We start from the raw sequence: 11,735 nt of genomic DNA, 5'->3' as shown, positions 1-11,735 counted from the left end.
CCTACCATTGAAGAAATGGACTAGTATCTTATTCACTCATACCAACATTTGATAAAATACTGTGATATATCTATTACTCAGTACTCTTTTCATACTAAATCACTTTATGTGATTTCTTAAATTATTCTCATTCGTATCAGTTCAACAACATTGTGAACTTTCATAATTTATTCATTCATCCCATTCACATTTTGTAAAACAATCTCCAAAATATTTTGTATGTATTTTTAGAAGAATATAATTGATATTTTATTTCACAAGAGTCTCGTCGTTATTTTATATTCGTTTATTTCTTGTTTCATATGAAATATTACTCGTATGATTATGCATGCTATTCCTTGTTGTTTTGTTGCAAGTTTCTTTTAAAAATCTTCAGGTAATTTCTACAATAAACAAGTAGAAATGTTTACCGGAGAGGAAGCATAAGAGCCAAAGGCGAAGTAGCTAATGGCGCTTTAGTGAACCTTACATTTGAAGACGCCTATTTTGATTCCTTATTGACAAATGTCATTCGATATCAATAACCCTGTCTTTACAATTAACTTAATCAACCTAGGATTTCCGTAAAAAGACTAAATTTCATGACAATAACCTATTAACATTATACGTGATTAGAATAAGTGGCTCTCACTGTATTTCTGTCACTCAGCTACAAGAATATAAGTGAGAAATATACCAACAAGATTCGTAATTTATATATTTTTAGTTGTAATTTTCACCCTTTAAAAACAAGAAAAGAATTGACAGTACATTGTTAGAGAGAAGCCACTTTTCTTTCAATGAAGCATATAAATATTACATCTAAAATCTTATGCTAATAATTGCCAAATATACATATTTACTGAATCATATCAGTACTTTCAAGTAAGCAGCAAGAAATTCACCGAAATATGAAGTAAATTACAAGATATTATTAGCAAGAAAGCACATGTCTATAGCTGGTTCTTTTCAGTCATCAATAATTTGTCATATTGATTAGACTTGGTAAATTACTTCCCTTGAATTTTGTTGTGTCCTACAACTGAATGCATTTTAGAGAGAGTTTAATTGTTAAATATATATAATAATAGTTAAATAAATGAAAATATTGAGAGAAAAGAATAGTAAATGATTAGATTAATAAAAATATTTCAGGACTTTTTAAATTTTGCGACGGAAAAAATAAATATTAAGAAATGTTACTGATATAAAATCAGTAAATGGTTTTAATGAAACCTGTGTATAATCAAAATTATAACTTGGAAAATCATACTTACCTGGCACAGGGGTAAACCATGATCCTCAAGGTGGTTCTCCCAGAGTGAGGCCCTTCCATTGCACTCCGGTTGGGTTGACCTTTGCGATCGCCCCAAATGTGGGCGACTCGGGTGCGCTATTTCTAAGTGTGGGGTCTGCGTTCGCGCTCACCCCGTAAATCAAACAAAGAACAGAATTACCCTCCTCTAAGCAGTGTCATCAAGCAACACGAATAATTAAAACTATTCTGTTGCATAAATATGGTGAATGGTTTGACTGCTATTTCTACAAAGGGCATAGTATATAATAAGAAGCAGAATCTATGCGGTTACTGAAGCGGCTAGAAATAGCAGCCAAATATAACTCGATATGTTACTATCTTAAAAAGGAAAACATTGCTAAGCTGCAAGAAACAGCAAGCAAATTTCCCTCATATCATCGTCTTAATAACGAACACAATGGAGTGTGTGATCTTAATATAAATTATAAGTTGGTAGACATGTCAAATGAGCACCCGACATTATATTTTTCTTTCAAAAATTTTTTCGAATTATTGTTTTACGATTTTGCTCAATCACCCATTTTTTTAAAATCCTTTATTTATTTATTTTTACATCCTACGTGTTAAAATACGGAGATTAAGATTCTGAAAATAAGCCCCCATCCTTCCGCTTTTGGAAACCCATCGACCATCAGAAAAAACATTTTTAACTTGCCGTTCAAGCATGCGTAGAGGCCTACTTCTGAATCAACACACATGTGAGTGAGTAAGTGAGAGAGAGAGAGAGAGAGAGCGACCTCAATATGATCACTGAACATGCTAGAAATAACAGCCAAATCTAGCGTATTATATAAAAGAAATCAAGTATTTGATAGTAATAGTCCACTATAAGAAAAATATGAAGATTTCGATTCTTAAAAATATTTTTTCGTCTCCGGCATTCGCCCGTCTGGCAGAAGTAAGGAATGTATCAGTACAGTTGTTTTTGCTCTTTTCCCAACCGCCAACCGTTCCAGTAACCTGAAATTGCATAAGAATCTGTGGAATGTTGCCATGCATGCAGAATGGTGTTTCTTACATTCACAGAAATATTAGAGAATTTTTTTTTTTCTAGCGCTCTTTACTGCTCGATGAATGGACGAAAACATTCATGTAACCCTGCTTTCTTCGCTCCGTACTGGCTGAATGAACGGGTTATTCTATTATTAGTATTCTAGTTTACATTGAAAATAACGTGGAATTAAAACAATAAGTAACACGTAGTATCAAAAAAGGTTTGTCAGTCCGCCTCATGATACCAGCGGACAAAATGGGACAGCCAGTGGGGTTAGTGGGTGCAGGCGATGCACTGGAACAGTCACTTTCACTCATGGGGCTCGCACATGCGGATAGCTATCTCAGCCCCGAGAGTATGTGAACCGGTATGTGGTCTGAGAACGCTCTCCACTACCCCAGGATCGACCACAAACCTATCAGATTGCGACCGATACTTCGACAATTTGGCTATCTTTCAATAAAGGCAGAGGCATTACGAAAGTGTTTGTTCGGCAATTTCCGTACAAACTTTTTATGTCTTTAATTTTTCTTTTCAGTTGAATCGCTTATATTTGTGTATATATGTATGTTTATGTGCGTGTATGTATATTTGTGTATGCACAAATACACATACATATAGAGTACTTATACATACATACACGAACACATAATGCATACACAAAATCAAAATATAAATATAGCGATTCAGCTGAAAAGAAAATTTTAAAATTCAACGGAAACTACCGAACACTTTCATTATCCCTATCCCTTTATAATCCAATAGTTGTTTATAAGCGCAGGCGTGGTTGTTATGCTAAGGTGGCTTGCTTCCCATTCTAGCGGTATTAGGATCAGTTCCAGTGCGTGCCACCTTGGGCATGTGTCTTCTACTATAGTCTTTGGAAAAGAGGACACTGTCAACTAGAGTATATGAGCAAAGATGGAAGGAAGTGATGAAAAAGGTGGGTGCTAGTTGCCCAAATTAACCATCGAAGAAATAAAAAATTATCTGCTGGGCCGTATAAGCTGCTCGGCTGGAGAATGTAATTTCTTTACTATTTTAAAAATAAGAACAAAAGACGGATCTGTTTTAAGTTCTCATTAATTTTTTTTTTTTAAATTATCAAATTGTACATAATAGTCAAAATCAAATTGTAAATAAGCACGATCTCATTCATTTTATGTAATTGTTTGTCCTGTACTGTACTCATCTATGTTCGATCCGTAGTGATCATAATAAAGATTCATACTATAGTCTTTGCACGCCCAAATGATTGAATGAGTTTACTTTCAAGAAGTGTTATGCGATGGGATGGAGGATATTCTGAAAACCAGGACAGCAGACGTGTTGAGCACACATCCACTATTATTGAAAAAATATATATTTCGGCGCTCTCTCGTTTTAAGTACATTTATCTGCAGGATTGATAATAAAACATCCTTCAGAAGTTATAAAAATAAATTTTATAAAGATAATTAATATACCTAATTTTATTTTGTATTAAGATATCCCTTCTCTACCCGTTTTTCAGAATGACCACCCCACTCAACCTCCGGTGGTTTTAAACCCGGACGTTTGTCGAGCCAACAGATGAAACAAAGGTGACTTCAACGTAATGACTCGATATGCTAGAAATAAACCCAAATCTCTGAAAACTAAGCTAATCCAAAATGTAAATATTTCGAATCATGCCTCTCACCCATTCGAACGAACCCCCCACCGAAATATCGAGTAGGTCGAGGAAACACAAACGTAAAGAAATTTTGCAGATAGGGGTCCTATCATTTTATGCATTTAGGAATTAAACGACAGAAGTAGATGGAAGGGAATATTTCTGTTCTTTGTTTGATTTACGGGGTGAGCGCGAACGCAGACCCCACACTTAGAAATAGCGCACCCGAGTCGCCCACATTTGGGGCGATCGCAAAGGTCAACCCAACCGGAGTGCAATGGAAGGGCCTCGCTCTGGGAGAACCACCTTGATGATCATGGTTTACCCCTGTGCCAGGTAAGTATGATTTTCTACGTAAAATTTTCAATATAAACAGTTTCCATTAAAACTATTCACTGATTTTATATCAATAACATTTCCTATTATTTATTTTCTTCCAGTATAAAATTTAAAAAGCTCTCAAATATTTTACTAAACAAATCATTTACTCCTTTTTCCTATATTTTAAAAAGTATTTCTATTTAATTTACGTACATTATATGTATCTATTAATTAAATGCCTTTTAATAACTGATTCAGTTGTAATCTACGACATTATTCAAGGGAGGTAATTGAATAATTCTATCGTGTTTATCATAATTTATTCTTGATGATTTTCACTCCTTTTAAGTATTCGTGTTATTGAAATTGAAATACTTTACGATGTGCTATATTATTCCTGATCAGAGAACATACTACTACCTACATGCATCTCTTTTGTCTTAAATATGTATTTTAGCGTACCGAGTTCGCAATCTCATTTTGATTGTCTTTTAATTTACTATCACACTTCTCATAATTTACTCGCAAAACTGTGGGGGAAGAAACCACACAGTCTCATTTTCTTTCCGTATAAATATTCATTCATAATTAATTCATTGTTAAAATGTAATATTATGGTGTTAACTGATAGTCTAGTGGCATACCTATACAACTGTGCACCGCCGATTTTTGTTACTCCATAACTTTCAGAAAAATTTATATCTTTTAATGAAATTGTCTCCGAATACTTTTCAGATGGTGTAGATCACTATTATATCGGAATTTATTTTGAAAAAGTTTTTCGGGGGTGGGAGAGGAGTTTCAGGTAATCTCCAGAAGTCTCCTTAGTTTCCTCTAACTTTAAAAACTGGATATTTTTAGTGAAATTTTCTACAGATATCTCACTGTAGCTGAAAAATGTTTCGGTCGCATTATACCTCTTCAGCGAAACATAATAATTATTCTTTTCTACTCTAGGTATGTATGTGTATGTGTTTGTGTGTCTGTATTTATCCCCCCAACATCGCTTGACAACCGATGGTGGTGTGTTTACGTCCCCGTAACCTAGCGGTTCGGCAAAAGAAACCGATAGAATAAGTACTAGGCATCCAAAGAATAAGTCCTGGGGTCGATTTTCTCGACTGAAGGCGGTGCTCCAGCATGACCGCAGTCAAATGATTGAAACGAGTAAAAGAGAGTAAAAGAGAATAAAGAGTATCAAGTCAAACGGCACATTGATATGAAATTAACAAAACTTGACTAAATAAAATAAAAAGAAATTTAACATAATTTATAATCTGTAGGTTTTTCACAACCTGCTGGAGTGTCTTTGTGATATATTTACTCACCATGCAATTAAAGAGAAGAAATTATTGTAATTAGTCATTACTCATTTTACCCCATTTAGATGTCATTTTTTTTTTTGAAACTTGAAAATGATCAAATTAAACATTAATATCGGAAAAAATTGGCCTGGAACCCAACAAAGAAAAGAATATTGTTTGTTAAACACTAAAACTTAGCAGCCTCATTAAAAATCGGATCAAAGCTGAGGAAAAATTTCTTGAAAAAAGAGGACCTGCCACCTGACTATGTTTTGAACACTTTCAACCTCAACAACAACTATGCTAACCAATCTTTGCTTCTGAAGACGATGCAGCAGTACAAAATAATGATGATGTAATGCTTGTAATGCAATGATTTCAAACGGGTACAAAAATAGCTAAGAATCAGAAGTTACTCATTTTGCCCCACCCTCCTATATTAACACTTTGCTGTTTATTTAACCATTAGCACAGCTCAGAGATTTCTCGTGAACTATTTTAAATTCTCAAAGACTCAAGCTGGACCAGAGTAGACGCGAACCAGCCAACCTATGTGCATGCGAGCGTCTGTTTCGTTTTATGTTTGCAAAACTATGCACGTTTACGTGCATGCATTCCTTATCAGTCTGTAAACTCTGTGAAGTTCTAGGTCTCAAATCACACGGTCGAATATCTCGGCTGGTTGGATTAATCGATCGATCCTCATAATATATCATATTATATTATGTTCTTCTGATGAGCTAAGATAGCACTTTGTTATTGTTTTTTTATTGATTATGTTTTGAATCATTTTATTTCATCTTCATTTCACATCTACTGATTTTTATTATTACCTTTTTAATATTTCAAATTTTTCTTTTATTCTTTAAACAGTCTTTTTAAAATTTACCAATTTATTCCATTCATTAATTTTTCTTTCTTTTTTTTTCTTTCTTTTCTCTTGTTTTATCCTTCAATGTTTTCTCATGAAGCTTTATCAGTTTCGAATTTTTACTGGGGTACACATTTAGGTCATCACCGGAAAATTTTCGTTTTTTTTACTACCTTACCTTTCTAGGACTTCATTCTGTAAACCTTTCTTCCTTATTTAACAACTTCGACAGTTTTAACACAAAATATCTCACCAAAAATACCAAAGAAGACCAAACATTACTGAAGAATTTCTTAAAATAAGGAAAACAGGCTGAAAAACCTATAACAACATCACTTCTACTTTCTCATTTCAAACAAACGGCGGTCTGAGAGAGAGAGAGAAGAAAAGTTCGATTGAAATCGTATTTTCGTTTAATCGCAAACTGTAATTTCCTTGTCCACACCTTACTCGTGGGTTTATAAGAACACTACAGCCATGTATATTGTAGGCTTAACAGGTGGTATAGCCTCAGGAAAGACGACTGTCACTGACATGTTGAGGAATCTTCGTTGTAATGTCATAGACGCTGAAGAAATTGCCAACCAAAGTAAGTCCTCCACCCTAAAACTATATACACCTTCCAAACAACTCTTGTCAAACACCCACATATATTTCTTTTTCATTAATTACTTTCTCTTTGATATAAAGAATTTATTTTACGGGACACTGTTTAAAGATATTCATTATTATTATTATTGCTATTAACACTACTTTCTAAGTTCAAATGCTGCTGAGGTCAGCTTTTGCCTTTCGTCCCTTTCAGGGTCGATAAAATAAGTATTTGTTGAGTACTGTGGTCAGTGTAATTGACTTCTCTCTCCTCTTAAAATTGCTGGCCTTTAGAAAAAAATTATTATTTTATTATTAACATATTGCATCATCACCGAAGACTTTGTTTTCTTGACGGCTTTGTCAGTTAATTCCTTCCAAACCTTTTTACCTTTAATGAAGTTAAAAAAAAAAATAATACTAAACCCTCGAAACCTTTTATTTATTGTTGGACTATGAAGATATTGGTGGGGGGTAGTTTTTAAGATATTTCATAGTAAGTCAGTGTATTTGAACCTATATTTTTATAACCATAGCAATAAGCACAAACACAGTAATATTAAAAAGTTCTGTTCATCCCATGGTGCTGAAAGGACTAAATACTGAAACATCGCCGTCTTTTAACTGTTTCATGCTATTTTGACAACTGGTATTGTTTCGAATAAAGGAACAGCTATAGTTCTGGGTTTGTTCTCGTCGGCAACCCATGATGAAAGGCGTCATGGCCTTGACCACCACAGCTTTTCGTGTGTACATCAGGGGTTACATTTTAATGCATTCTACCATATTTAAGACATCTTTCTGTGAATTGAGATTTGGCTGCTATCTCTAGCAGGTCGAGCGATCGAATAGAGACTTTTAAAAAAGAAAACAGTACCAAAATGGGCATAAAATATACTATTTTCGATATAAACCCACATGACCAGAACTAATCACTGTCTTGATCGATTTCTTGGTTGATTGGTTATTTTATCTTAGGTCAGCCATGGTCAAGCGACCGATCATTTAGAGGGTCTCCCTCGATGTCTCATACGATTCATTAATTGGTAACATTACAGCCCTTTTCAGTTGTTCATTAGAAAGATATTTCAAATGATTGCAATATTCATATCATAATTTTCTAATGATTTAGTTGTCTTTGATATAGAAAGAACAACCTTCCTTTCGGATTAGCATTTTCGCCCTCTCTCTTAATGATATATATATCAATGAATTTCTCTTAATCTCACAGCAATTCCAGAACTCCTTAGTTCATCATTCTAATATTTCTTTTCACAAGTCATGTCCCCTCATTTATAATAGCATGGAAATGAGTGCGTGACATCCAAAGGTTTCCACTCCATTAAAAACGAGGTGGAACTAATATGTATATTCCGTTTGTTTTCGGTTTTATTCAAGAAACTTTAGTAGTGCCAAGAGTTTTAACTCTACATTCGAACTGAAAAAATACAGTATTATTTTTCTTAATGGTGATAATAATGGTTACTATCATTTTTACCAATAATACTTCATAGAATTAAACTAAACTGCCTTCAGTTAGTTTTGAAAATCTTTGTCGTTTCTGTGTGTGTACCTTACTAACTCAGCCCTTGCGTTTGTTTTGGGTTTCAGGGTTCAAGAGGTCAAATTTTTCATGCTATCTAGTTTATTTGTTGACAAAACCTGATTGCTGTCATTATTTTTTTAAATTTTGTATATCTGTTGAAACATCGTAAATGGAGAGTAAACCAAAGTAAATAAATATGAAAACGAAAGCTAAAATAATGTTCAGTGAAAATACAATTGGCGTGTTTATTTTTCAAATGGTGTATATTTTTAAGTGTTTCATTTTATACCATCGCCTGTTAAAGCTGCAAAGTTCTTTTTTTATAGTAGTTTATTGATGTAATTTCAAATTATTTCTCAATATCTATTACGTTTAGATTAATTTTTCACATTTTCTTCAACACTATCTTTTGACTTTTGGATTTCTTTTTCAATCAAATCTTGAACCGTTAAATTCTGCAAGACATTATGACCTTCACCTTTTGCCATTGAGTCACGTGGATTAACATTCAATCTACTAGAAATAGCAGTCAATTCAACTCTCAAATTACACCTTGGCATGCAAAAAAAAAAAAAAAAAGCATGGAAGGACACACTGGCTAATGTCGTCCATAGTACTCTATATCTGCCAAAAAAAAAAAACCCCTGATGATGATGACAATGCTTTGATCATAAGGTTTTGATTAGTCAGCGCCGACTTAAAATTACGAACAATCCTTCTGTTTGATGTTTTGTTAAAATGGTACAATTAACGAGAATTGGGCATTATTTCAATTCCTTTTCCCCCACTGCTTTGTTTCAAATCTAAAGCAATTTATTATTTATTTTACTTACTGTTGTTGTCATTCATTGAATTGTTGTTTTTGTGTAGCCCGAGGTCAGCTCTGACCAAGCAGACCCATACCGAAAAGCCTTCCAGTTGTGACCATCCTATCTTTTACTTTGTAGATATAGTATATCAAGGACTACATACAATTTCCAGTGCATCCTTTATATTTTTCATGATGGTAGAGTGTGATCTAAGGGAGACTTGGGTGCTATTACTAGCTACTCGAATGACTGCATAGACGCCTTTTTTGTAGGTTGGTTTCAAGGTCAGCCTGACAATACAAACCTGTGATCAAATGCACTTTAGCTGTGATCATCCCATCTTTATAGACATTTTATTTCAGACGACATGAGCCATTAATCTTCTTCAGATGTTTTGCACAGAGCTTGCACTAGTGGACCTACATAGTCTTGGCTGGTAAACATTGTCCTGCAGTGCAAATTGCATGAAAATTTTCTCACTTCCATGCATTCTCCACATTCAGCAACCTCTCCTAGTAACATAGTAAAATTTCCATACTTCTTTCTTCTTGGGATCTGTGAAAGCAAGTGCATCACCATCATTCTATACACACTTTTCACTTTTCCTCAGTGACATAGTCATAGTTAAACTGTATCTAAAATAAAGATGAGACGGCCACAACTGGAATGCCTTTGGTCATGAGCCTGCTAACTCTGTTAGGGATGATCTGAGGTTAGACAATAACAACAACACTGTCTTTGAATCATGAATAATACAAAAATGGACTATATACCTGTTGTAATTTAGTTATCTATAGTCCGATGATATTTCGGAATACAATTCCTTCTTCAGATGGAGTTGCTTAGACTCCATCTAAGAATATCTGAAGAAGGACTATGGATAACTAAATTACAACAGGTATATAGTCCATTTTTTGTATTATAGTGCATTGTTGTACCATTCAAAACTTTTTATTCTTTACAAGCAATACACAATGCTTCAAGTGAACTACAATACTCTCCTATGAATAATACATTTGTTAGGGTTACACTTAGTTATTTGACTGACAAACTGCATGTCAAGGATCTGTCTGATTAGAATTGGCTTGGAGCTGCAACATCATCATTTTATTTGATGGTTTGCTCATTCAGGATTGACCAAAATATATATACCACAGAATAATGTTTACACTAATTGCTTTTAAATTTCCTTTATACATCTGAATATCTCTCATAAATTGTGTATCTTCTCACAACACTCTGTCTTGCCTACAAGACAACAGAATATTGTGTGACGCGACAATTCAGTGCATAGACAATTCAGCACAGGGCATCTTATTGACCTTGGGTACTCTGCGTAGCTTTAATACTGAGATTGAAAGGCAGGAGCGAATCATGCCTACCTAATCTACAAAAAGATTAAATATTTTGCATTTTATGCATAGTAATCAGCGTTACCTTCATAATTTTATTGAACTGGGTGCATATTTTGCCAGAAAAGGAAAAATGTTGCTATCGATCTATTTTATTCAGGGAGTTTGAAACAGGAATGAGTTATGCGGCCACCACTTAGAGTTGCAGCTATTCCACTTGATGCCATTGCTATGGCAATGTTTCATTTGGTGCAGTTTAGCCAGAAAAAAGTTGATGAAAAAATGTCTTGCCAGTTCTACCTGGAGCATCCAGATAGGGAAAAAACCCTCCTCTTTCATTTTCAATGCTCGAAATAATGGTCTTATAAACACTCAGCACGTCCCTGGTTTCATATGGGTGTGTGGATATATGTTTGTTTTTTTTTGCTGGTGTTTGTTTCATGTATATGTATGCTTTCTGCTTATTTATAGTTAATCTATTCTATGACTGTTGTGTCTGTAGGTTGCATGTGTTTTAGATATGCAACAAACACCAATATAATGTACTAATAAATGACATATATTACATGTGCTGAATTGTCGGTACTCCAGAATATTGAACTGTCCAACCCTTAAAAAAATATGTTTAACTTTTATATGATACGTGTCAGATTTTCACTAACCTTTAGGATATAAATTGTAAGTTTTAAGTGTTAGGAAAATAGATATACAAAAATAAATAAAAAAGACTAGGTAACCATAGCTACTGTATTGGCTGGTGTGTAAGACTTGGTCTCACATAAGACAAACTCCTCCTTTATCTGGGGTGAGGTGGGGAACAAATTTAATAGGTTGCATCATACCTTGGCATCCCATTTGTTATACAGTCAGTCACATTAGATGCATGTCAATTCTTTGTTACCTTTAAGAATTAAAAAGAAAGTCTTATTGGTGCAGAAGTGGCTGTATGGTGAGAAGCTTGCTTCCCAACCACATGGTTCTGGGTTCAGTCCCACT

General features: G+C 34.2%; 1 protein-coding gene and 2 non-coding genes across 3 annotated transcripts in view; 2 read left to right on the top strand and 1 right to left on the bottom strand.

Annotated features, from left to right (window-relative positions):
• Nucleotides 1-1,248: 1,248 nt before the first annotated feature.
• On the top strand, nucleotides 1,249-1,412 carry LOC128249980 (U1 spliceosomal RNA). Its single transcript, XR_008266122.1, has one exon. It is a non-coding gene; the product is annotated as a U1 spliceosomal RNA (small nuclear RNA).
• Nucleotides 1,413-4,125: 2,713 nt separating this feature from the next.
• LOC128249974 (U1 spliceosomal RNA) lies at nucleotides 4,126-4,289 on the bottom strand. Its single transcript, XR_008266116.1, has one exon. It is a non-coding gene; the product is annotated as a U1 spliceosomal RNA (small nuclear RNA).
• Nucleotides 4,290-6,133: 1,844 nt separating this feature from the next.
• The window catches only part of LOC128249921 (dephospho-CoA kinase domain-containing protein-like), a 9,571-nt gene continuing 3,969 nt past the window's right edge, over nucleotides 6,134-11,735 (top strand). Inside the window, exons 1-2 of the mRNA XM_052974534.1 lie at nucleotides 6,134-7,180; nucleotides 9,526-9,584. Of these exons, the coding sequence (XP_052830494.1) occupies nucleotides 6,919-7,180; nucleotides 9,526-9,584 (321 nt within the window). The 5' untranslated portion in view covers nucleotides 6,134-6,918. The remainder of the gene's footprint in view (nucleotides 7,181-9,525; nucleotides 9,585-11,735) is intronic.

The sequence above is a fragment of the Octopus bimaculoides genome, chromosome 18, assembly GCF_001194135.2.
Source record: "Octopus bimaculoides isolate UCB-OBI-ISO-001 chromosome 18, ASM119413v2, whole genome shotgun sequence".
In the NCBI taxonomy this organism is placed as follows: Eukaryota; Metazoa; Mollusca; class Cephalopoda; order Octopoda; family Octopodidae; genus Octopus; species Octopus bimaculoides.
This window is presented reverse-complemented; position numbering and strand designations above follow the sequence as displayed.